This window comes from Elephas maximus, chromosome 14 (assembly GCF_024166365.1).
Source record: "Elephas maximus indicus isolate mEleMax1 chromosome 14, mEleMax1 primary haplotype, whole genome shotgun sequence".
NCBI classification, from domain to species: domain Eukaryota; kingdom Metazoa; phylum Chordata; class Mammalia; order Proboscidea; family Elephantidae; genus Elephas; species Elephas maximus.
In genome coordinates this window covers 99,587,932-99,614,361 of record NC_064832.1, presented here as the reverse complement: position 1 = coordinate 99,614,361, position 26,430 = coordinate 99,587,932, and the positions used below count along the sequence as shown (strand labels likewise).

General features: G+C 46.9%; 2 protein-coding genes across 4 annotated transcripts in view; both read right to left on the bottom strand.

Annotated features, from left to right (window-relative positions):
* Nucleotides 1-26,430, bottom strand: part of LOC126058050 (zinc finger protein 699-like) — a 546,539-nt gene that overhangs the window by 466,800 nt on the left and 53,309 nt on the right. The gene's annotated exons all lie outside the window — the stretch shown is intronic.
* On the bottom strand, nt 4,376-20,636 carry CCNA1 (cyclin A1). Of its 3 annotated transcripts, none has more exons than XM_049853038.1 (9): nt 20,420-20,636; nt 19,212-19,397; nt 14,449-14,695; nt 14,164-14,288; nt 13,007-13,230; nt 11,094-11,298; nt 9,376-9,489; nt 7,158-7,291; nt 4,376-6,627 (listed from the first exon to the last, which is right to left on the bottom strand). In XM_049853038.1, exons 2-9 carry the CDS (start codon nt 19,374-19,376, stop codon nt 6,576-6,578), a joined length of 1,266 nt encoding a protein of 421 aa, XP_049708995.1. In that variant the 5' UTR covers nt 19,377-19,397; nt 20,420-20,636; the 3' UTR covers nt 4,376-6,575. The 3 variants fall into 3 exon arrangements, with proteins under 3 accessions (XP_049708995.1, XP_049708992.1, XP_049708994.1); XM_049853035.1 differs by lacking the exon at nt 20,420-20,636 and adding an exon at nt 19,885-20,025; XM_049853037.1 differs by lacking the exon at nt 20,420-20,636 and adding an exon at nt 19,885-20,025 and having other exon boundaries at nt 19,212-19,394.

The following is a 26,430-nucleotide window of genomic DNA, read 5'->3' as shown; positions in this document are numbered from 1 at the left end:
AGTCAGAGAAGGAAGACGCTGAGCAGAAGCTGCCCAGTGACCTGGGGAGCACAGGCCCCAAGGTGTTTAGGACCATAGGCTCAGTCGGCCAGCTGACCTGCCTTTCAAAATGGCATCTTCACCAAAGACATTCCATCCACAGACCCTGTTTTTAACTGTGACCTGAGTCACCTGGAACCTCTTTCTATCTTGTGCAGTACAAAACCAGGTGTGGACTTGACCAACGTTGAATGAGGGAAGAGAAAGAACAGGAGAAAGACGGTCAAACTGGGTGGAAGGTACACAGCGGACGCTTGTATTTCTATTGTTAAATGAGGTATTTCAGGGACAAGAAAAGGTAATAAGAAAAGGAAATCAAAGCAGAGGGCCAGCTGTTTGCAGTCAGCGGGGTGTATATGTTTGGAGAACCCAGAGACAGAGTGTATGCGTAAGTCACCGGCAGCAAAGAATGTGAGAGTTACGTGTTCAGACTTCTAGGTCCTGTAATATAATGTGGTTTTGTGACTTAAAGTCAAAGCTAAAAAAATTTTTTTTAATTTTATTGGTGAAAGTTTACACAGCAAGTTAGGTTCCTATTTGACAGTTTTCACACAAATTATTCAGTGACATTAGATACATTTAACACGATGTGTCAACTTTCTCTTTAACTGTGTTCTGTTTGTTCCATTCCCAGTACTCTAGTTTCCCTGCCCCCCTTTATCTTCTCATCTTTGCTTTTGAGTAATTGTTGACCTTTTGGTCTCACACTGATGGATTTTAACTAGGGCACTGATCTTACCAGTGATATACTTTATTTTGTGTGCCACTCTGCTATTTGGATAAAAGGTGGTCTCAGGAAAAGGGCTCACTGCTGAGTTTAAATAGCATCTCAGGGTGATAGCCTCAGCAAGTCCTCTGTTCTCTACCATTCCAGTTTGTCTGGCTTTTTTTTTTTTGTATGAGAATTTGAGTTTTGCTCCACATTTTTCTCCCATGCTACCCAGGACATCTGTGGTGACCTGAGTCAGAACAGTCAGTGGGGTAGCCAGGCACCATCTCGTTCTTCTGGTCTCAGGGTAGACAAGGTTGTAGCTCACGGAGACTTGCTTCTTCTCTGAGGTTTAGGTTATCTTCTTCCTGCTCTGCCCCGGTGAGTAGGGGCCCATAGTTGTGTCTTAGATGGTCGCGTGTGAGTTCTTAAGACCCCAGACACTACTCACTTCAATAGGATACAGATCATGATTTTTGTGAACTATGTTATATGTCAATTGACTGAGTTTTCCCATTAAACTACGGTCCTAAGCTTTCAAACCCAGAAAACCAATCTTAGACAAAGCTAAATTTTGGACCAGATTTTATAAACAGAAGCTGCCCTTGCAAAATAATTCACAACCGAAGACCTATTTCTACAAGGTCTCCTCTAACTGAAGCAAAACATTCTAAAACAAGAATGATACTAGTGTCAAATAAATAAATAAATTGAAGCATAAAGTTTATTTCAATCAGTTATTCTCTAAGCGTATTGGAACATCGTTCTAATTCCAGAAAAACACAAATGGGGCTTATAAAGAGAAGAGGAAGGAGAATAACAGAATATCAACCATCAGCTGATCTTATCATGACTGACAGATCCCTGCATTCCCCCTTTACTGGGATCAACTGATATCAGGTTACTTCTGGCCTAAAAAATAATTTGGCCCTCCACCCACCCACAGCCATGAGACTTTTTGAGATTTAAATTAGGAGAACCTAGAGTCTTTTTCAAGAGGCCCAGGTGTAAAAAAAGCCATTAAACCCTTGGCTGCTAACCAAAAGATCAGCAGTTCAAACCCATCCGCCGCTCCACAGGAAGAAAATGTGGAAATCTCTTTCCATCTATGGGTCAGTTAACCTCTACTCTGTCCTATAGAGTTGCTATGAGTCGGAATCAACTCCAGGGCAATGGACTTTGGTTTGTTTTTTGCTTAGAGTCTTTTTCATTAAATTAGGTGGTTTGTTGAATAAGAAATTTACATGGGTGTACAGCAGTTTCTAGCAGGTTTTGCAGTGTGGGTCAGGCTCTTTATGGTTAACATTGGGGTTTCGTGGATAAGAAAAACCTTAAAATCAAAGTAAAATGTCTGTTATTAATTTTCCTCTTCAACACTAGTAAAAGGAAATACTATTGCGTCTGGGTCCAAACTGCTGTGGTTTAAGACAGACACACCCTTCCCTGAGGAGGTGGTCAGCCAGTATAAATAGGTGGAGAGTTAGAAACGCCCCCTCCCCACCTCCATCAAATCTTTAAGGCCTGAAAGCAGCAAAAGAGGCAATTCTACCACCAAGATCTCGGCCAAAACTGGGCACTTTTATGGTCCACCTACCTCACGCCCATCTACTATTGCCAGGCGTGAAAGGGTAGCTGGAAAGTTAAACACACACAGGTTGTCCCTGACTTACGATAGGACTTAAGTCGGTTCTGACCTAACTCGAATACCTCATTTTCTTTTAGTTTTCATTAGTATTGCCTTTTTAGTATCATTATCTTTATAAATCATAACACTGAACATCTGAGAATGATCACATCAGCAAATAACGCACTACAACACTGTATGTAATCCTTATTACCAACGATAAGACTAACAAAAAAAGTGCAGTTGGTTGTAATTGAAATACATCCTTGGGGCCCACCTGCACGTGCAGCAAATAGCAATGTTGTTGTTGTTGTTGGGTGCCATTGAGTCCATTCTGACTCATGGCGACCCCGTGTGGTGACAGAGTAGAACTGCTCCACGGGTGATCCATGGGAGCAGACCACCAGGCCTTTCTCGCACAGAGCCGCTGGGTGGGTTCAAACCACTGACCTTTTAGTTAGCAGCTGAGCACTTAACCGTTGTCCCACCAGGACTCCTATTACTTAACAGCAATATGCCCAGTAATAAATCAGAATGAGAGATTACAGGTTGCTGATTACATAACATAAAAACAGAGAATTCAGTATTGACGGAAGACCTGTATCTCCTTTGTGAAACTTAAGCAACCGAGAAGCGTTTTAGTTCTCCTGGAATCCAGATTTCTGGGTCCATGGAATTGGGGTGACCCACCAGGCCATTTTGCCCTTAAATGTCCTTTTGAGCCTTGAGCCGTGAAGGAACTAGTTCTCCTAAAGTCACTTCAAGTCAAACTATAGCCTGTAAGCAGCTTAGCAGAGACCGTTTTGCCCTAAGCATTGGGCTCTTTTGGAGAATGTCAAGGACACTCAGGAGACCACCCTGCCCAGACCCCGCCTGCGTAACCTGCCCTCTCACAGTAAATATATTCTGTTACGCTATTTTTTGGTGTTTCTCTGCGCAGTTAAGTTTTTGACACAGTAAATGACAAAGCATTTAGGGAAATGTTGATTTCTTCAATGGAGACACTTTGAGAATGTTTATCTGCAAGGGGGAAAAAAACACAATGCTAAAACCTTTTCAGAACTTGTACTTTAAAAGTAGGAAAAAAAGTCTTCACAACATAAAATGTAGCTGTATTTTTATACTTACAGTTTCCTTAGATCTTGAAACAAGAGCAAAATTTGGAGCCACTTTCATTTTGCCCATGGTAACAACAGAAACATTTTGTCATTTTGTGTATAATACAATACAGCCCTTCATTTAACAGTATCAGAAAACCTCTGTTCCCGTTTTATCAAAACCTGCCTGGATCTAATCTTCTCTAATGGAAGGAACCTAGCGAATGGGCCTGTGTCATTCTTGCCTCCACAGGGCAGGCCCAGGGACACCCCCTGGCCCCCCGAGAGGGAGACAGCTGACGGGGCTCCTACGTCTCCGAGCACCGCTGGCCCAGGACTGCTAATCGGGGCGACGAGTCGCACAAACACGAGGCCCACGTTCGGCCTGCGGTCTGCGCGTCCCTCCCTCAGGATGGTCACGACTATGTTACCCTCCCAACCTTGAAACCCAGTTGCTGTAGAGGTTACTCTGACTCATGGTGGCCCTACGTGTGTCAGAGGAGAACTGGGCTCTGCAGGATTTTCAATGGCTTATTTTTCAGAAGTAGATTGCCAGGCCTTTCTTCTGAGGCACCTCTGGGTGGACTCAAACTCCAACATTTTGGTTGGCAGCCAAGCACATTAACTGTTTGTGCCACCCAAGGGCTCCTCCAATCTTTAAAACCAAAAACCAAACCCACTGAGTGGATTCCAACTCACAGTGACCGCATAGGATGGAGAAGAACTGTCCCATAGGGTTTCCAAGGCTGTTAAACCCTTACGGAAGGAGACCGCCACATCTTTCTCCTGCAGAGTGGCCGGTGGTTCAAACTGCCGACCTTTTGGTTAGCAGCTGAGCGCTTTAACCGTTGCCCTACCAGGGCTCCTTCCAATCTTTAAAAAGAAGTTAAAACAAATGTTCTTTTCAATTTTCCCCATCTTGTATCCTACTTAAGGACCACTGACAGGAGCCACGTATAAATGTGTAGAAAAGTAAACTGTAGAATCGTGGAAAATTCAAGCCGCAGCAAAGCTTAGGAGAGACCCTCTCCTAAGGGACTGGTCTGAGGGCTTGGCTTGATCATTCCAAAATCCCATCCCACGGTGAAGCTTGACTTTTCTACCTCTCAGAGCATCTTCTAAGGCTGAAATACACACTTGGTGGTTGAGTAAGTTGAAACTGATCACAAATCGAATGACATCCTTTTACAAGTAAGCATGGCAGCTCTGAATTAAATTAAAATCACCCCACGTGGTACTTCACCACATTTAGTCCTCAGCCACAGTCTTCACTGACCAGGTTCCTGGAGGGACGCTAGGCTAGGCAATGCTGCTTATGCCCCTCCACCATCTCTCTATGCTGGCAGTTCCTTCCCTTGCCAATTTATGGAGAGTTTTGTAGACACTAGAAGTCCCTGGGTGGTACAATCGCTCAATGTGCTCCTCCGGTAACAGAAAGGTTGGAATTTGAGTCTACCCAGAGGTGCCTCAGAAGGAAGGCCTAGCGATCTACTTTCGAAAATTTAGCCACTGAAAACCTTATGGAGCACAATTCTACCCTGACACACGTGGGGTCACAAGTAGTTGGAATTAATGTGACGACAACCGCTTTGGTTTTAGGTGTGTGGACATAAAGACACAGGAAGGAAAAAGTCTCAGGGTATCCATTTCTCCAACATGTATGCAGGGTATACAACCAGTTAGAAGGTCATCCTGACTGTATGCTGGGTATACGACCAGTTAGAAGGTCATTCTGACAGTACGCTGGGTAAAAAAAACAGTTAGAAGATTATCCTAACAGTACACTGGGTATACAACCAGTTAGAAGGTCTTCCTAATGGTATGATAGGTAAACAACCAGCTAGAAGCTCATCCTGACAGCACGCTGGGTATACGACCAGTTAGAAGGTCATCCTGACAGTACGCTGGGTATACGACCAGTTAGAAGGTCATCCTGACAGTACGCTGGGTATACGACCAGTTAGAAGGTCATCCTGACAGCACGCTGGGTATACGACCAGTTAGAAGGTCATCCTGACAGTACACTGGGTAAACAACCAGTTAGAAGGTCATCCTGACAGTATGCTGGGTTAACAACAAGTTAGGTCATCTTGACAGTACACTGGGTATACAACCAGCTAGGAGCTCATCCTGACAGTATGCTGGGTATACGACCAGTTAGAAGGTCATCCTGACAGTACGCTAGGTAAACAACCAGTTAGAAGGTCGTCCTAACAGTACAATGGGTAAACAACCAATTAGAAGATCATCCTGACAGTATGCTGCGTAAACAACCAGTTAGAAGGTCATCCTGACAGTATGCTGGGTATACAACCAGTTAGAAGGTCATCCTGACAGTACGCTGTGTAAACAACCAGTTAGAAGCTTATCCTAGCAGTACGATGGGTAAACAACCAGTTAGAAGGTCATCCTGACAGCACACTGGATATACAACCAGTTAGAAGTTCATCCTGACCACGCTCTGGGTATACAATCAGTTAGAAGGTCATCCTGACAACACACTGGGTATACAACCAGTTAGAAGGTTATCTTAACAGTACCCTGGGTATACAAGCAGTTAGAAGGTCATCCTAACAGTACGCTGGGTATACAAGCAGTTAGAAAGTCATCCTAACAGTCCACTGGGTATACAACCAGTTAGAAGGTCATCCTGACAGCATGCTGGGTATTCAACAAGTTAGAAGTTCATCCTAACAGTACGCTGGGTCTATAAGCAGTTAGAAGGTCATGCTAACAGTGAACTGGGTATACAAGCAGTTAGAAGATCATCCTGACAGCACGCTGGGTATACAACCAATTAGAAGCATTCTTGATGGGGAGATGGCATCTTGGATACTTTCAACTAAAATTCCAAGCAAGTGTCAGCCATGTTAACCAGTAAACATGCTTAACACATGGTCCGAAATCAAGCTGTTTATTATTTCTAAAATGTCAGATTATATTACAAGCTAAATCTAAGAAACCTGAAATAAATCTACATTTTAAAAAATCTGTCTCTATGTTGTAGCAACACTTGTTGGCCCCACCTACGGTAACCTATAAAAACGATGGCCAGTTCTGATGATCTGGAGGTTCGATGCCCCAAATGGGCTTCAGGTAAAGAAATTCATTGCAGAGAAAGAACTGCAGGGGCTTCCATGAGAGACACGTGCATGTACCTGAAACAAGACCAGAGCAAGTTCAGCAGGATTCCAGGACCTCAGTTTTGTTAAAAGTATCACTTAGGCCACAGGAAACTTTCTAGTGGTTTCAGTAGAAAGGAAGGAAGCTACCTGACTACAAGTACTGCTGTTGTTGTTGCTAGGTGCCATTGAGTTGATTCTGACTCACAGCAACCCCACGTGACAGAGTAGAGCTTGCTCATAGGGTTTCCAAGGCTGTAATCTTTACGGAAGCAGACTGCGACACCTTTCTCCCACAGAGCCGCTGGGCAGGTTGGAACTGCCAACTTTTTAGTTAGCAACTGAGCGCTTAACTGTTATACCACCAGGACTCCCTGACTATAAGTACTACAAACTGACAAACTGCAAATCTAGACCTCTCCAAACTGGTTTTCTTGATTTTAGGTGTAACTTTAATTTCCAGCCTAGCACCAGACATGCAGTTTGCTCTGTTTCCAGTTCTGACACCACTATAACCTACCAAGCTCTCAATAGTGAGCCCAGGTGAGACACTCTAAGTGACTTACTTTGAAGCCTTGTACTTCTCTCTGATTGCTTGCTGCGGCCGATGGGGCATGTCCAGGCAGGCTTTGTGTAGCTCACTTAGGCAAGGCACAATCTCACTCAGTGAGTAGCCTGTAAAGGCAGCCAGGGTTTCTGGCTAATCAAGACAAAACGAAAAAAAAATGCTTTGCATAACTTTATGAGATATTAGACATTCAAAGATGAAACTGTGAAAAAGGGAATGAGACACTAAAAACAAAAACCACCATCTTCCTCACAGACTTTTACAAATGAAACAGTGGGAAGAACAGGCTGAGTGCTGATTTTGCTTACCTTGTGTTTTTATAATGCTCGGTTCCATAATGAACAGGATTTTTACTGTCCTGAACAGCCTCTACTTGCCTGACCACACCGTTTGTATGACATAACAGATGCTTAATCAAAACACAGCCTATCATGGTATCAGTTGGCATTAGTAATAAGTGATATGAGTAAGTATTCCAGGGAAGAAGGGGAGACACTTCACCTTCTTTAGAACCAAGTCTCAGAGGGCTCATTTCCCATCTTGCCATTTTCTCAGGCAGGAGGCAACACTGCCTGCGTGCCCTCTTAAAAGCCTGCTTCGCCTTCTGGTCATCCTAACTGGGCCAGGTTGTTGTTGTTGTTGTTGTTTAGATAATATTTTACTGTGTTTTCGATGAAGGTTTATACAGCAGTTTAGGTTCCTGTTCAACAATTTCTGCACAAGCTGCTCAGTGACACTGGTTATGTTCTTCACAATGTGTGAACACTCTCAACATTTTTATTTCCATTAATCTAGTTTCCCTGGCCCCTTACATCTTCTTCTTTGTTTTAAAGTAATTGTTGACCATTTGTTGTCATATAGGTGATTTTTTAAAAGACCACAGTACTTACAGGTGATATTCATTATGTTCTGAGCCAGTTTGTTATTTAGCTACATGGTGACTCAGGGGTTAGTTTCAGTTAAAGGTCTGAAGCAGGACATCGAACTGGTTCTTCTCAGTGTAGGCATGGCCGAGAAAGAAAAACTGGAACAGACTTGAATTCTAAAAATTTAGTGATGATCCGGAAGATAATCTGAATGGGGAAACCATGGGTCAAAGCCTTGCAAAAAACCTCATCTCCCTCTTAGAAAACAAGGGTAGCATACACATTCAATAGCAACCAGCTGTCTCGCCCATCAGATTTTGAACAGAGTCAGAATCTGTGGAGCCCCGCTCAAAGATGGTGGCCAGCCTTGCCACTCTGAATGTGTCGCTCTCCACAGTCCTGCCAATAATCCAATCTCATGCATCAGGCTCCTGAAAGGGCTCATGACGCCTCTTCCGTTTCCCATACTGTTATCATTCCAGTTCACCCAAAACGTAAAAATTTGCATCCTTTCCGGTTTCACTTCATTGGCCACGACTGAACGGGTTCAAACCAGTTTGAAGCCCTGGTTTGAAGAGTATCTTGAGGCAGTAGTCTCAGGGAGTCCTCCAGTCTCAACCAGTCCAGTAGGTTTGGTTTGTTCATTTTAGGAATCTGAGGTTCTGTTCTACCTTTTTGTCCCATTCTATCAGGGTCTACCCATTGTGGCCCTGATCAGAACAGTGGGAAGTGGTAGCCAGGCACCATCTAGTTCTTCTGGTCTCAGGTGGACCAGGTTTTTATTTTTACACCGATGGGGAGAAGGTCAGCTGCTTTTTCTCATGTGGTCAATGATTTTGCTACCCGGGCCCTCCATGTGTGGCCACAGGTGGTATCCAGGCCTCCTCCTGTTCAACAGTCAGGTCGACACAATCTCCTTGACTCCTTGCTATCACTATTGTCTCAATGCCATGCCAGCTGGCCCAGAAGTCTCAGCCACATGCTGTAGTCTGCTGCCAACACACCAAAATCAAACCCAAACCATTGCTGACGAGTAGATTCCGACTCATATCGACCCTATAGGGCAAAGTAGAACTTCCCCATAGGGTTCCTAAGGCTGTAACCTTTATGGAAGCAGACTGCCACATCTTTCTTCCGAGGAGCAACTGGTGGTCTTGAACCGCCAACCTTTCAGTTAGTAGACAAGTGCTTAGCCACTGCACCACCGGGCTCCTGCTGCCAAGATTACCAGCTCATTATTAAACCAGCTCTCTATTATAACAGGTGGGCCCCTTCTGAGTTTGAGAGTTCCTGAACAGACTTCAGATAGGCCTCAAATTTCATCTGGAAAAAGGAAAGCTAGAAACTTACCCAGAAGTGCCTGTTTACAGTATAGTTTGCCAGACAATAAGCTGCTGCGGCTGTCAATGAAGGAAGATATTTCAAGAACGGATCAGCTTCAAGTAGACTCAGTTCTGCTACATACTAAGCACAAGAGAAGATCTCATTGGAATTAGCAATGACTTGGGTTACAAGTAAAAATTGTTAATGTCAAGGGAATTGTATCTTATCTTTGTACAACTAGCATCTAGTGATAAATACCTTCATAATTAAAAAAAAAACAGTTACCATAGAGTCAATTCTGACTCAAGGCAATCTCACGAGTGTCAGAGAACTGCGCTCCTTAGGTGTTATGGACTGAACTGTGACCCCCAAAACATGGCTTATAAATCCTACTATACCTGTGGTTATAATCTCATTTGGGAATAGGGTTTTCTTTGCTATGTTAACGAGGCAGTATTAGTATAGGGTGTTCTTAAATCAATCTCTTTGAGATACAAAATTGCAGATTAAGCAAGGAAACAAGCAAGCACAGATGGGGGAAGATAGACACCACACCACAGGAATATCACCAAGGGACCAAGAAATAGAAGCTGAAAAGAGACAAGGACCATCCCCCAGAGCCCACAGAGAGAAAAAGCCTTGCCCTAGAGCTGGTGCCCTGAACTCTGACTTCTAGCCTCCTCAACTATGAGAAAATAATTTGTTTGTGAAAGCCACCTACTTGTAGTATCTCTGTTACAGCAGCACTAGATAACTAAGACGATAGAAGTACTCAAAATTACTCACTGGGGTAATACTGGCATGCCTGTTTGTAACCAGAGTATGTTGTAATAAATGTTGTAATAAAATTTCAATACAGAAGTACTTGGCCAACCTGCTTAGAACTTGGAATAAGTTACTTCTCTGAGCTTATGCTAGTGGTAGAATTATGCTGGGCAGAGAAACAGTCTTGCGCTGGCAACTGGAACAGAACAGCCTTCAGCCAAAAGGCAAAAATATGACCATAATAAAGCCATTAATCTGTCAGGCCAATGCGTGTAGGTCAGAGGCTAGAAAGGTACCGGTGGGAACAGACTAGAAGATTAGAAGAAACATTGGGGAATTTATATAGATATCCACATTACTTTTTTTGCATACATTATAAAATACCAGCTATCCTAGATCATAGTAGTTGGAAACCAAGTTGACCAAACCAATACTTTAGTGCCTTCAACTAAATTTCTGTAATTCCGAATAACCAAAGAATGCTTCATGGCTTAATATATTAGGATGAGACTGTTGTTGTTAGATGCTGCGGAGTTAATTCCAACTCACGGCAACCCCATGTGACAGAGTAGAACTTCCCCATAGGGTTTCCTATACTGTAATCCGTATGGGAGCAGATCACCGGATCTTTCTCCCTCGGAGTGGCTGGTGACTTCAAACCCCAACCTTCCTGTTAGAAGCTGAGCACTTAACCTTTGCACCACCAGGGCTCCTTAGGATGAGATTAGAGCCAAATTAAACCTAAGAGGTATTGCTTGCACGTGGTCTGAATCCAATAAAGGAACCGTTTCCAGCTTCAATCTCTTTAACAGGGTGATTAAAACCTGCGCCTGCCAAATTCAAGCAGTAGCAAGGTCTCTATCCAGAAGTCATTTCTTAAGATCAGCTATCTTCAAAGGCTGAGATGTTTTCTAGGCCCAAGTCAAAGATTCGAAAAGGAAGGAAGAACTCCAGGGTGATCGGGAGGCCGTGTGGCATACCTTGGCCAGGTTCTCTGTCCGGATGCACACTTCTTGCCTCCTTAAGTACTGAAGGAGGAACTGGTTGGTGGTTGGCACAGTCAGGTCAAAGGCCAGGACTTTCAGGAGCAGATGTTCCATTCTCAGCAGTTGTCGCTTGGTGTACGTATCATCAGTTATGTAGACAAACTCGTCTACTTCAGGGGGATAGATCTCTTCGTATTTCCTGTGAAGGTAAAGGGTTTCAGGAGGAAAGTTTGGAATGTCTGGCTCCACGTGCTGTGCAATCCATGCCTCGGTGCCTGTAGAGTTCTTTATTTTGTGCCCACATACCCACTTGTTGTTGTTAGCTCCTGTTGAGTTGGCCCCCAACTCATGGTGACCCCACGTACAATGGGGTTGGACCATTGTGTTCCATAAGGCTTTCATTGGCTGATTTTTGGAAGTAGATCCCCAGGGCTTCCAGACATATCCATTTAAATATCACAAAGTAGCACAGCACGGCGAATGTGCTGGGAGCTTGTTTCCAGACCAAGAGCATGAGCCTCACAAGGACATATTGTACTTAAGAAGCCCTGGTAGTAAAATGGTCAAGTGCTCGGCTGCTAACCAAAAGGTGGGCGGTTCGAATCCACCAGCTGCTCTGTAGGAGAAAGACCTGGCAATCTGCTCCTCTAAAGACTACAGACTAGGAAACCCTATGCGGCAATTCTACTCTGTCACATGGGGTCACTATAAGTCGGAATCAACTCGATGGCACCCGACAACAACAGCAATGTTGTGCTTATTACCATGAGTAGTAACAGAAACAATTTCCAACTGAGAGGTTTAGGTTTTGGCCTCTGACGTGCTGAACAAGATTCTGAACAACGGTACAGGTAAAATCTTCTTAATTCTAGATAGCTCAAACCGTTTTGTGGAAAAGAACACTATGATAAACACAATGATAGAAAAAATGCCTTAGGCCTTAGATTTTAAAAAGATCATGTTCAACTTCCTCTGCAGAATTACCAAATGATGCTATATATATCCAAAAGAAACAGAATGATAGAATTCCAGTACTCTACAGTCTTCTTTTCTGCTTTGTTTCTATTTCCTTTGGGTGGAGGCGAGGGGCAACTTTTTAGGCACAGATAACTAGAATGCCAGAGATTGGAAGAACAGAAAGGAAATACAGGGTACCACGGTGCACTTAAAGGCAGCTCAGCCTCAAGCCAGCCATCTCTTCCCACACAGTTAGGTCTTGTGATGAGTGACAGAGAGTAATGGAGAGTAAAAGGCCAGCTAAAATACTCTCTCCACTGTCACCAAGCAAGCAAACTGTACTGTTATGAAATACTTTCTTCACTGCCACCAAACAACAAACTGTACTATTATGGGTTATTCGCTAGATCATGAAGATGGTTTTGTGTAACTAAAATCTTCACAAATAAGGCTTTTACTTGAATTAGATGGAATACAGCCGGGGCTTCTGTTAAGGGCAATGGAAAATCCAGAAAACAGAGAGTGGCAGTGGTTGTACAACATAATGAAGGTAATTAATGTCAGTGAATTGTAAACGTAAAATAACACTGAGATGGAGATTTTTTTTGTTATATACATGTATACATCATTTCAATTATTTTAAAAAAAGAAAAGAATATAGCCAAAAGACTACACTGCCGAACAGTTAAATTAGATCCTGGATCTGGGGCTGGCGGCCGCCTTAGTCACCACATGGACTTGTTGCTCTCTCTAGATCTTAAACATCTGAAGATTGAACGTGTGGTAAGATTCACCATCTCAGTAAATCCCGTAAACATGGTGATCTTCTATCAAAGGAGACCTGAACACATTTTAATTACCAAGCATTGCGTTTCTTCAAGAAATGAAAACAAAAAGCCAGGGCTTTGGCAGGCTGCAGTTTCCCTTACCCAAGCCGGACAACCACTTACGAGGCCAGAAGAATAGCTGCTGTCCCCACAAGCTGCAGTTTCCCCCTCAGAACTGACATGCAGGAGAGGAACCTGTCCAGGAAGTTGACGGCCAGGTACAGGGTCTCCGTGCGGAGCTTGTACTCCTCCCCGACCTCCACCAGCCAGTCCACCAGGATGGCGCGCATGCCCTCCGTGATGTCCGGCTGCTTCCTCAGGTAGTGTGCTTTGGGCCTGTGTCTGACCTGTTTGGGAGGAGTTTCCATTTTAAATAGTCGCTTTCTAGAAAAAGCGTATCAAAGTACAGCTGTGTTTTTAAAATGTCATAATTCTGATTAAGAGTCAGATACATCTTTATCGTGATAGGAAGGAAGGTCTGAAATTCTTGTTCTGGATAAGTAATGAGGCGCTAGGAGTTCGCCTGGGAGGCTCGGGCTTGTTTCCACCAACACCCATCATGTGCAGCCACCACCCGTCTGTCAGTAGAGGCTTATGTGATGCTGAAAAGGTCTCAGAGGAGCTTTCAGACTAATACAGACTAGGAGGAAAGGCCTGATGGTCTACTTCTGAAAACCAGCCGAGGAAAACCCTGTGGGGCACAATGGCTCAGTCCACTGCCAATCATGGGGCTGGTGCAGGACTGGGCAGGGTTTCGTCTCTTGTGCGTGGGGTCACCGTGAGTCGGGGCTGACTTGACAGACACTACAACGACAACAATAAAATTAGGTAACGACTCAAAGGAAGAAGAAATGGCAATATGAGTTATTCCTAATCACGAAATACTTAAAACATCAAGCCTCTGAGTCACACAGACCTAATTCAAGTAAATGCTCTTCACCATCCCAGCGGCTATTTTTCTTCTTTCTATGTTTAGATGCCATAAGAAAGCCACTCATTGGTGGTTATGGCAAAGAACTTATAAGGAGCACTGGTAAGCACAACAGTTAAGCACTCAGCTGCTGACCAAAAGGTCAGCAGTTCAAACCCACCCAGCAGCTCTATGGAAGAAAGACCTGGTGACCTGCTCCCATAAAGATTACAGCCTGGACAACCCTACGGGGCAGTTCTGCTCCGTCACATGGGGTCGCTGTGAGTCAGAATTGACTTGACGGCACCCAACAGTAACGACATTACGTGATAAGGTGCTACAAGTTGAAGTCGAAGCTGGGACAACTTACTTCAGCTTCTCTGAGATACTGATGAATTTCTTCAGCATATTCAGTCACATTTATCACATCGGAACCAGAGTCAGAGGCATCTTCAGACTGGGGGTGGAGAGAAGCGTCGACCAGCATCGGGGAAACTGCAGAGGTTCAACACAGCCAGGTAAGTCATGTAAAATACCGTCCACCGCCACCCTCCACAGGCGGCTGCTGACACGGTCACTGCTTTGTACGTGGCTAGTTACACGCTATTGAACGCCGCCGCCGGGCCCATCAGCCACGGTGAGTTAGTTGGATTACCTGTGCTGAAATCCAGCAGGAAGTGGAGGTCTGACTTGTGAGTGCTGGAATCCACCTCGTACACCTCCTCAAACGCCATCTCCTCTCTCCCTGAATAGTTGTCTCTGTCCCCCTGCTCAGCCTCATCCATGTAGATGTCAAATCCTTGCTTGGGTGGCACACGGACTCCGAAGGCAGACAGCGCCTTTTTCCCAGCTGGAGGGAAGGCATTTTCTGATCCCGAGAAATACCTGACAGTTGTGGTCCCCTAGAACAGGGTTGAGTGTTTTGTTAGAGGCCACCCCAAAGGCCAGATGGGCAAAGTGGACCTGTGTGACTCAAACCAGTGGACTGGGAAGGTAAGCTGAATCCTAAATCAAAATATCTATGCCAGTACTGAGGAGCCCTGGTGGCTCAGTGGTTAAGTACTCGGCTGCTAACCAAAAGGTTGGCGGTTTGAACCCACCCAGCTGCTCTGCAGGAAAAAGACCTGGCAATCTGTTCCTGTAAAGATTACAGCCTAGAAAACCCTTATGGAGCCATTTGACTGTCACATGGGGTTGCTGTGAACTGAAAACGAACTCAACAGCACCCAACAACACTTCACAGTTAGCATGTGTTTCCACATGACAAGCTAAATATATGTGGCTCATGTCTAGTAAGAAAACACTCTTTATGACAACACTGGAAAAAAATCATACGGCGTATAAACTGCAAGTTACCATAACCAGGCCTCCAAGTTACCACCAAGTTTGGCTTTTGGTACACCGACACACGTACACGGGCTGGAGCATACAGTCAAACAAATATTTACCGAGCGCCTACCGTGTGCCAGATGCTGTCCCAGCTCCCAGAATTTAGCACAAACATTCAAAAATAACTGTCCTGGTGCAGCTCCTACTTTAGCTGGGCAAAGACAAGCAAGCAAAGACGGACTACGTCAGGTGACAAGTGCTGTGGAGAAGGATCATGCTGGGAAACGACGGTCGTTGCCGTTTCAGATGGGGTGGCCAGGGAAGACCCTCTGGAGAGGAGAGGTTTGGCAGGGTCTGAAGGAGGTGAGAGAGTGATGCGGATACGGGGCAGGGCGTGGAGCATCCCAGGCAGAGGGAACAGCGTGGGCAAGGGCCCTGGAGTTGGATTGTGCCAGGTGTCTTAGAGATCAGGCAAGGAGGCCATGTGGATGGAATAGAGGGACAGAAAGGCCAGAAAGAAAAGAGGCCAGATAGGGTGGGCCTTTCCAAGGGCATCAAGGACATGCCTGGAGCTGGGCAGCTGCTGGAGGGTTTGGGGCAGAGGAGCGGTATGACCTGACTTATGTTTGAAAAGGATTGCTCATGCTGTGTGTAGGGGAAGAGAGCAAAATTGGAGCAGAAGATCAGTCATGAATCTTGCAAATTCCAGGTCAGACATAACAGGGGTTTGGAGCAGAATGGCAACAAGAAAGGATGGGACGTAAAGAGGCTCTAGGTGCTCTGAAAGATAGAACCAGCAGTATTTTCTCAGCAGGTTAGATGTGGGATGGGAGAGAAAGAAGAGTTAGGGATGACCAAGGCTTTGGGGCTGAACAACAGGAAGGATGAATACTCCGTTTACTGAGATGAGGAAGACTTTGGGAAGAGCAGGTTGGGGGTAGGGAAGAGATGGGTAGTTTGTTTTGCACAGATTTGAGACATCTGTTCCATGAACCATGTGGAAATATCAAGTAGCCCGCTGAGTATGTGAGTCTGCGATACAGCTAAGAGGTCTGGGCTGGAGATCAAACTCTGACAGTCGTCCACAGGTGTTGTTAGCTGCCGTCAGGTAGCAACGCAGCCTGGTCCTGTGCTACCCCTGATCAGACCGTTGTGATCCACAGGGTTTTCACTGACTGATTTCTGGAAGTAGATCACGAGGCCTTTCTTCCTACTCTCTTAATCTGGGAGCTCTGCTGAAAACTGTTCGGCATCATAGCAACACTCAAGTCTCCAAGGACAGATGGTGGCTGTGCATGAGGTACACTGGCTGAGAACTGAACCTGGGTCTCCTGCACAGAAGGTGAGAATTCTACCCCTGAGCTCCAACTCATGGCGACCCCATGCACAACAGGACCGGACCCTTGTGGTCCATGGGTTTTCACTGGCTGCTTTTCAGAAGTAGATCTCCAGGCCTTTCTTCCTACTCTCTTAGTCTGGAAGGCCCACGGAAGCCTGTTCAGCATCAGAGCAACACACAAGCCTCTGCTGACAGACGGGTGTGGCTCCACTTGAAGTGCACTGGCCGGGAACAGAACCCGGGTCTCCCTCGTGGGAGGCTGTACCCCTGAGCCACCACGGCCTTCCCACACCCACCAAATGGCGTCTAACCCAGAAGACTTCAAGAGATCATTAGGGAGTGAATTCAAATTCAGGGGGCCAAAGACATGGCCCTGAGGCACCCTAGCCTTTAGAGACTGGGGAAATAAGGAGGAACTGGGAGACTAAGGAGGAGCCCTGATGGTTCAACAGTTCAGCGCTTGACTATTCACCCACCTAGTGGCGCCATGGGAGAAAGACCTGGCGATCTGCTCCCATAAAGACGGTGCAGCTCTCCTGCGTCCTACAGGTCACTATGAGTCGGAACCGACTCACGGCAACGGGTTTGTTTGAACATGGGATGAAATTGACAAGAGCAACTCAAAGGATTAGACAGGAAGCTTAGGGGGCAGTGAGTTTATGTTAATGGGGGAGGAGCAATTAGGGAAAGGGGGGTGAGAATGATCGCACAACCTGAAGAATGCAATCGAGGTCACTGAATTATACATGTGGAAACTGTTGGTGTATCTTCTGCTTTGTATATTTTCAACAACAAAAAAAATTATTTTTAAAAAAGACAGAAGGTATAAATTTCTAAGAAATCTAAATAAATTTCTAAGAAAGCTGTGGAGGAATGGAGTACACATAAGGGGTTGTTGTTGTTAGGTGCCATCAAGTCGGTTCCGACTCATAGCGACCCTATGCACAACAGAACGAAACACTGCCCGGTCCCGCGCCATCCTTACAATTGTTGTTATGCTTGAGCGCATTCATAAGGGGTTAAAAAAAACCGTGAAGGGTTATGAATTTAATGTGATACCAGTCAGCACAGGAATCGCTGCCGACTCCTGAGTTTAAAGCAGTCAATCTTGCTACATAAACTGTTACAGCCACTTTCGTTTTCTCCAAAAGTTTTGACCAGGTCACTCTGGCTATACCCTCTCCTCTCTCCCCCCAAATACCCCCAGAAAGCAGGCGGCTGCGCGAGTCAGTAGGCAGACTTCAGACTAGCCTCTGCCAAAACTTCTTTTTGTTTGTTTTGGCCTTTCTTAAACCTCTCAAGTTTTCTCATCTATAAAATGGGATTGACACAATGGCCAAAACAATGAATTCAAACATAGCAACAATGATCATGAAGGTGGCGCAGGACTGGGAGACACTTTGATGTTATACATCAGGTCACTGTGAGTCAGAGCTGACTGAACAGCAACTAACAACAAACAAAACAAAACACGGGTACCCTGCCGCACTTACTTCACTGGCCCATTTTGAGCCTCGGTCCTTTAAAGACAGGCAATGCAGGTTTAAGGCATCACCATGAAAGGGTGCATCTCATAGCAAGCTTGGGAAAGCTTTCCATCTCAAAATCCTTCCTAAGGATCCAAACTCCACATTTGCGTTTAAGCGTCTGAATCTGTCTTCAGTCGGTTAAGGGAAGCACCTCTGACCAACTGAGCACATACAGCTTCTCTCAGAGGGCCCAGTACCTGTCTGCCCAGTGTTGGGGAGATGCCTGCTTTCCAAGCACCCTTTCTGAATTGATCTAGTCAAGCCGGATTCCATCCTGATTCCAGAGCTTCTAACAAGTTTCCAGGAAGTTATACGTAAGAATCGCCTGGGGACCTAGTTAAAATGGAGATTGTGATTCAGTATATCTGGGGTGAAAATGCAAATTCTCAGCAGGAGTTCGAACCAGAATGAGACAGTTTGAAGGGCTGTCTGACTCTAACACTATCCGGGTAAACATAACAAAGGCTGTCTGGGATCACTCAAGCCTTTCTTACATCAGTCTGACTACCACTCAGACCTTGGTTAAACTCAACTGTTAAGCTAAGCTGCTATCCCTAAAGGTTGGTGGTTCAAATCTACCCAGTGGCTCCTTGGGAGAAGCACCTGATGATCCGCTCCTATAAAGATTACAGCCTAGAGAACCCTATGGGGAAGTTCTGCCCTGTCACATGGGTCACTATGAGTCGAAATCCACTTGATGACACCCAACAACAACATGGGGCATTTGTGTTTCCTTTTAGCCTGTTGTTGGGTGCCATTGAGTCAATTTTGATCCGTAACGACCCTATAGGACAGTATGGAACTGCCCCATAGGATTCTCCAGGTGGTAATCTTTACCAGAGCAGACCACCAGATGGCCAGGTCTTTCTCCCACATAGCTGATGGGTGGGTTCTAACCTCCGACCTATCCTTTAGCAGCAGAGCTCTTAACCATTGCACCACCAAGCTCCTACTTTTAGCCTAGCACCCAAATAAGTTTACATATACTTAATCCAAACAGTTTCTGAATTTATTTTCTTGATATTGGGAAAAATAACAACGAAAATTATTCAATTTCTATCGGAAAAGGGGATCTATCAAGATGCTCTTAAAAAATCCAGGTTCCAGTGTTGGAACCCTCAAGGGCAGTTTGTGGGTAAAACGGCAACCGTAAAGCTCCCCCTACATAGTAGGAGAGGAGACCCCAACAAGTGGCGCTCCGGGCCTCCGAGTCCTCCTTACCTGGCCGCAGGCCCTCCTGTACTGCCCATTCTCGGTAAGCACCCCCAGCACGGTCCTCTGGGGGGGTTCCTGGCCCAGCTGGGCTCTGCCGATCATCTGACAGGCATCATGGACCCCAGCCGCAGGGGCCAGGACAACGCCGCTCTTAGAGCTGCTTCGCCGCATGGCCTCGGTCTCCACCTGCTGCTGCGATGGGGAGCGAGGGACAGACAAGCAGGTTAGCCAAGCCCTCCGCCCTGGGCTCCCCGGGTGCTGCACCAGAACACGGTTTTCCCAGACACTATATTGTAATCTGTTCCCCTAAAGATCACAGCCTAGAAAACCCTTGAGGCACTTCTGCTCTGCCCTATAGGGTCGCTATGAGGTGGAATCCACTCGACGGCACCCGACAATATTAGGGCTGAAAAGGAGCGAGTGACTGCGCAAGGGACCAAAACGATGACTTCAATTCTGTGGTTTTCTTGCCAGTCTCCGTTGAGGACTGGAAGGAGAGCGACAAACCTTCAAGCCAGGATGCTAGGCTCCAACGGATTGGGGGTCTAAACCTACAAGCCCACGGTCTGTCCCCGCTCGGATGCTCTTCTCCCCCGCCCCAGACAAAAGACCCAGGACACCTGAGCGGGAAGGTGTTGTCTCCTCCCGCGGCCCCTCCCAGCACACAGAGGCCCCGCACCTGCTTGGAACCCAGGGGCCCGCTCCGCTCGGCGCTGGCTCTCTCGCACACCTGCCGAGCGCACCGAGGCCGGGCGGAGGCGGCGGGCGCCCAGGGGGTCATCGACCCGGCACCCGGCGGGCACTGGGCGCCCAGCCTCGCGTCTGTTGGGGCGGCCAATGGGCGGCGTCCCGGGCCTTGCGCGGCCGCTTCCATGCCAACCGCAGCGGCACGCGCCCGGGCCGCGTCGCCATGGCGACCCCTCACCTGGCGACCCTCTCACCTGGCGCCTCCCGGAGGCCCTGCCGCTGCGGGGCAGTCAGGACCCAGCGGCCCCCGGCCTCCTGCGTCGCCCCGCTTCCCTCCTAGCCGGCGCCCTGGCCGGGGAGGGAGGCAGGCTGCCCCCCGCGACCACCGGGCCGAAGGGACCGCTTCCGAGAGCCGGTTCCCCTAACAGCCGCTAACCCCCCGCTAACGTCTGTGCGCGGCCCGCCCCCGAGAACCCCACGGCCGGCCCGAGAGTCGGGGTGCGCGCTGGCTCGCTCCGCTCACACACCTGCGCGTCCTCCGGAGTGGCCGGCCCGAGTCCGCGGAGGCACCTGCGGGCATCGGGGGGGTCTGCGCCCCAGAGGCAAGCCCCGAGCCCGGAGCATGGGGCCCGGCGGACGGCGGAGCTGTGGGATTGGGAGCGCACGCAGGGCCCGAGGCCCCTGAGAGGGCTTCCCAGGAGGACAGCGGTGCGGGGACACCCAGAGAGCGACCCGGGAAGAGGAAGGATCACGGGAGCAATAAGAGGCCTGGGACGTTGAGGGGACACTGGGAGGTCCGGGACTGGGGGCTGGGCAGTGGCCTGGCCACGAGGGAGGACAGTCCCTGGACCTGGAGGTCACTGGCCAGGAGGGAAGGATGGGGTCAGGATGGGGTGGGGACGGGCGTTGGCCAATTGGGAAGGGAGGACAAGGTCAGTGAATCCTGGGCACCAGAGGCGGTGACTGACAGGTCAAGTAAAAAAGTCTGTAACTTTCTTATTTTAAAAAAAAATCATGGCAAACTCCATGTTTGCGGTGGAGTTGATTCCAACTCATAGCAACCCGATGTGATACAGTAGAACTGCTCCACAGGGTTTCTTAGGCCGCGATGTTTATCTGTTACTCAGGTTTTAAGAGCAAGAGTGTTTTGTTGTTAAAATGCAAAACCTGGAAGGAAAAAAAAAAAAAAAACAAACTTGTTGCCATTCAGTGGTTTCCAATTCGTACTGACCCCATAGGTCAGAAGAATTCCCTTATTGGGTTTCCAAAGTTGTAATCTTTACAGAAGCAGATTGCTGCATCTTTCTTCCTTGGAGTGGCTGGTGGGTTTGAACCCACGACCTCTAGGTTAGCAGCAGAGCACTTAACCACTGTGCCACCAAACCAAACCAAACCCGTTGCCATCAAGTCTTTTCCAACTCATAGTGACCGTACAGAACAGAGTAGAACTGCATCCTAGGGTTTCCGAGGAGAGGCTGGTGGATTTGAACTGCTAACCTTTTGGTTAGCAGCCTGAGCTTTTAACCACTGCACCACCAAGGCTTTTAAATATACAAAACACCAGTTCCTAAATCTCTAAAGCTTTCCCAAGAGCCATCCAAATGGTCAAGGACCTGTTGGTTATTGCAGTCTTCCTTATTTTGAAAGGAAATGATTGTTAATCTCACCCCAAAACATATCTAAGTGCCCTTTTTTTCCCTCAGTGAGCTGGGTGTGCATTGTTTTAACGGGAAAATACAAGTATTCTACAGAAAGAGTGGATGAAACCCATGTGGGTGAGTCAGATGTGAGGGGAAGTTGGAAAGCATCTCAGGAAGCACCGAAAATGGCCTTGTTGAATGTGAAATTAATCTTGCTGTGCTTACCAAGGAGCCCGGTGGCACAGTGGTTAAGAGCTCAGCTGCTAACCAAAAGGTCAGCTGCTTGAAGGCACCAGGCACTCCTTGGAAACTCTGTGGGGCAGTTCTACCCTGTCCTATAGGGTCACTATGACCTGGAATCGACTTGATGGCAATGGGTTTGGTTTGGGTTTGGGATGCTTACCAAGGAGCCCTGGTGGCACAGTGGTTAAAGCACTCAGCTGCTAACCATAAGGTGGGCAGTTGGAACCCACCAGCCCCTCTGCTTGGAGGAAGAGGGGGAATGTATTATTCAGTATGCTCCTCCTTTGAGCCCTGGTGGTGCAGTGGTTAAGTGCTCGGTTGCTAACCAAAAGCTAAGTGTTTCAAACCCACCAGCCGCTCTGTGGGAGAAACATGAGGCAGTTTGCTTCCATAAAAATCTACAGCCTCAGAAACCCTATAGAATAGTTCTACTCTGTCCTATAAGGTCACTATGAGTCTGTGGGTTTGCTTACCATGGGCTCTCGTTGGCAGGAAACAGTAACCCTTTGCACCTCTGAATTTTTGTGCCTTCGACTAGGATGCTGAGGGGACCTGAAGGCTCGGCTTTGCAAGGGGTTCTATCTGGTGGAAAATGGGAATATTTCTGTCCTGTCACCTCTCTCTGCTTTTGGACATCTTCCCAGAAGCCCTCCCCCACATGGCAACACTGTTGTGATTTCTGGGGACGGATGCTGAGGCCTCGGTAGTTAACTCCCTAGGGTCCTGGGAGCAATTTGTTCCAAAGACCGGGGTCACCTTGCCAGAAACAAGATTTGCTCTGTTTCATGCGCCCTGACCTGTGACATCCCTTTTGATCTGATTTCCTGGGACAAAAATCGCCTAAAACTCACCACTTTTGCCTTTCCTCTAAACAAAGAAGCCAGCACGGTGTTTGTTCCGGGAGCCTCATTTGGATTCTATTTTCTGGGGCCGGAGCTCCAGCGGCTGGGGGGAGAGGGGCACCAGGCTTCTGTGGAGGGAGCTCTGGGGGGTCAGAGCTCCAGCAAGAGGGGAGCACCAGGCTTCTGTGGAGGCAGCTTTTTGAAGCTGGGTGTTCCCCACTCCAACCATGGCCAGGACCAGAAAGGGGAGGCCACAAAGTCGTCCTCCAGAGCCTCTAGCCTGAAAAATGCCTTCAAAAAAGTAAAATACCTGCTAACCAGGTGGGACCCTCTAGTTAGTTCATACCCTCTCATTTCAATAGCTGCATCCTAATCCAGTTGTTTTGGGGTGACATTGAGTCAGTTTCGACTCATATGGACCCCATATGACAGAGTAGAACTGCCCCATAGGGGTTTCTAGGCTGTAATCTTTTCCATGCTAGGAGCCCTGGTTGCACAGTGGTTAAAGCACTCGGCTGCTAACCAAAAGGTCGGCAGTTGGAACCCACCAGCTGCTCTGCAGGAGAAAGATGTGGTGGTCTGCTCCCGTAAAGATTGCAGCCTTGAAAACCCTATGCAGCAGTTCTACTCTGTCACTTGGGGTCACTGTGAGTTGGAATCGACTTGAAAACCAGTGCAGAAGGGAGAAAATAGCGCCACCTGGAGATGGCCAAGGAAAGCCCAGAGGAAACCCGAGAAGCTGAGAGGAGCGTTTTCCCCAGAGCGGACAGAGAGCATTCCCCTAGGTTGACTCCCTGAATCGGGACTGTGAGAAAATACATTTCTGCTCGCTAAACCACCCACTTGTCGCATTGCTGTTAAAGCAGCACTAAGAAGCTACATCGGCTGTATCCGAAAGTCAAGCCTTAAGATCCGTAGTGTTTAGTAAAGGTGAAACTGGGGAAGCTTCTTGTCTAGGCTTCGCAGACATTGGTTGAGAAGGGTTCACACAGAAATGTAGGTAGTGCAATCGAAGCACTGAATTTTTAATTAAATGTATGTAGTCACATGTAGCTGAGGGCTATCTCATTGGTGAGCACAGGATCCTGTCAAATAACCAAATCCAGATGTTATCAGAAAGAGGCTGTAGTCCAAAAAAGGAGAAAGGGAAAGGGGCTATTACAGTAGGGGGAGGAGCCTATTGTAATATATAAGATCAGTAAAGGTCTCACAAGTTAGGAAAAAGTGTTGTTTTTTTTGTGTGTGTAGACTGAGGGTAAATCAGGCTAGAAAAAGCCCAGGTGTGGAGAAGTGGGGTGAGTAGGTGACTTTGTCAAATAGTAAATCAGAAAGGTTTAGGCCAAGGTCAGCCTATTCTCCAGGAGGCCCTTTAGAGAGAGGTGCCATGCTCAGGTTTGCCATCAGAACCTCCTGAGTTTTTTGCAGGGTAGTCACATCACAGCACACAAATAAGACCCAAAACATTCCTGTAGGCCTGGAGAATCAGGGTAGGGTAAACGTAACCCACTAATGAAAGCCCATATCTTCAGCCTTCACGCATTGACCTTGAACAGATAGTTGCTGGAGGCAGCTCAGGTCCTTCGTGGCTGGGGTCTGAGGGTGGCAACTGCAGGCAGCGTCCCTGGCGGGGCCTCAGGCAGAGTGCTAGCTTCAGAGAGGTTCAGAGATTGACAGAGTCCTCCCGCCTTAGACCAGCTCCCAGGGAAGAGCAAGACAGGTTTTTATGGTTTAGTCCCTCTATCTTGTGTAACCAAGGTCCTATCAGGGGTGCTGGCTCACACTGTGTCAGGGTAATCCCCATCTTAGCTCATAACTGGGTACGCATTCTACAAGGCCAGCAGCTACACTAAGGGCCACACCAGCTCACGGCCAAGCAGCTGCCAATAGTAAGGTAGCCGATTACAACTGGAAGTTGTGCACAACGGAGAAGTTGCATGTCGGTTTCAGGTAGCTTACAGCCTGGCTTAAGTGTTCCAGTCACACGTTCCGCGCTTCACACACATGTGACGTGGAAACCCTACATTATAAGCATGTATCACAGAGTGGCGTGTTAGCGCAGGCTGAGGAGCAGGGCAAAGTTCAGGGACTTTAGGAAGGAGAGAAGCTTCACCAAAGTCTGACGAACAATCACTTGGTTTCTGATTGACCGCTGAGGTCAAGCAGCTCAGTGACTCATTTATGAGACAAGAACCAGGAATGTGGAGAGGCTGTGGCCAGTCTTGTCCTAGGTGAACAGGGTGTCTGTGAGCCTTAGCTAAGTCACGTGGGAAGGGTGGCTCTTTGCAATGAGCCATTCTGAACGCAAAGGTGGGGGAGTTCCTTTAACCATTGCTGTTTTCCAGGATCTGTACAGTGTCCAGGTGAAAGTCAGCAGGGTCAGTAGAACAGTGGTGGTGGAGAGCAGTCACAGCATACGGTCATCTCTTCTGCTGCCGCGTCTGCAGGTGTGTATGCTCATCATGACTAGCTTCCTCCTGAGTGGCTCTCCTAACTCGCAATTAAGTGCACCAATAAATAATGACAGGAAACCGTCTATCCAGGGTGGGTTCACCATGCAATTCATAAGAAAACCTGTTTATAAATGAGCCAGAAGGAAGTTTATCTGGGAATTGTACTTTCCTTGTTAAAAAGAAATGCTCCGAGGTGTCCATCAACAGATGAATGGGTAAACAAGGTGTGGTATATATACACAATGGGGTATCATTCAGCCATGAAGAGGAGTGAAGTTCTAACCCACAATACAGCGTGGAAGAACCTTGAAAACATGATGCTGAGTGAAATAAGCCAGACATAGAGGACAAACACTGTATGATCCCACTTACATGAAGCACCTACAGCAGACAAATGAACAAAACTTATGAGTGGTTACCAGGGGCTGCAGGGAGGAGGGAACGGGGAGTTATTACAAAAGGGAGCTGAGTTTCTGGGGTGATGTAGAGCTTTTTGAAATGGATAGTGGTGAAGGAGCCACAACATGGTGAGTGTAACTGATGTCGCTGAAGTCTACATTACAAGTGGTTCAGACAGAGACCTTTTTGCTGTGTATATGTTACACAGGATGCCTATGAGTCAGAACTAACTCACCTGCACATAACAGCAACAATATATATTTCACAACAATGAGAATTTTCTGAAAAATAGAAATGCTCATTCTTTTCCAGGGTCAGACAAGAGTTCAGAGGAAGAATCAGAACAGCTGAAAGATCAAGTTAGATTCTTGTGAAATTAACTAAACTTTTATCACTTAATTTTATAGATACAATTCTTTAGTTAGAGTTGCTGAATCCTGGGTTTATATGATAGTTCATATAAAGTACAGCTTAAGCTTCGTTTCTGTTAATACTAAAGTTTTAAGTTGAATTCTATGACCAATCAAATTCAAACTCTAGTATGAAACGCTGTCGTCGTCGTTGTTGTTGTGTGTCGTTGTTATGAGTCGACTCCACTCACAGCAACCCCATGTGACGGAGTAGAACTGCCCCACAGGGTTTCCTAGGCTGTAATCTTTACAGGAGCAGGTTGCCAGGTCTTTTCTCCCACGGAGCCTCAGGATGGGTTTCAAACACCAACCTTTTGGTTAGCAACCTAGTGTAGCGCTTGTGAAACCCTCACCTCTCAGCCAGTGCTTCACCAGCACCCACGTCAGCCCTTGTTTGGGACACATTGCTTTCAAGGGACATGTTATCTGTAGGGCTGAATATTACAGGAATACAGTGAGCTGCTTACTTGCTTTCCAGAAAGTAAGATGTAAATTTACGTCGCAGTGTGCTCACAATTCTGCTGCTTGGTGTTGTTGAATGCAAGTAACTCCTA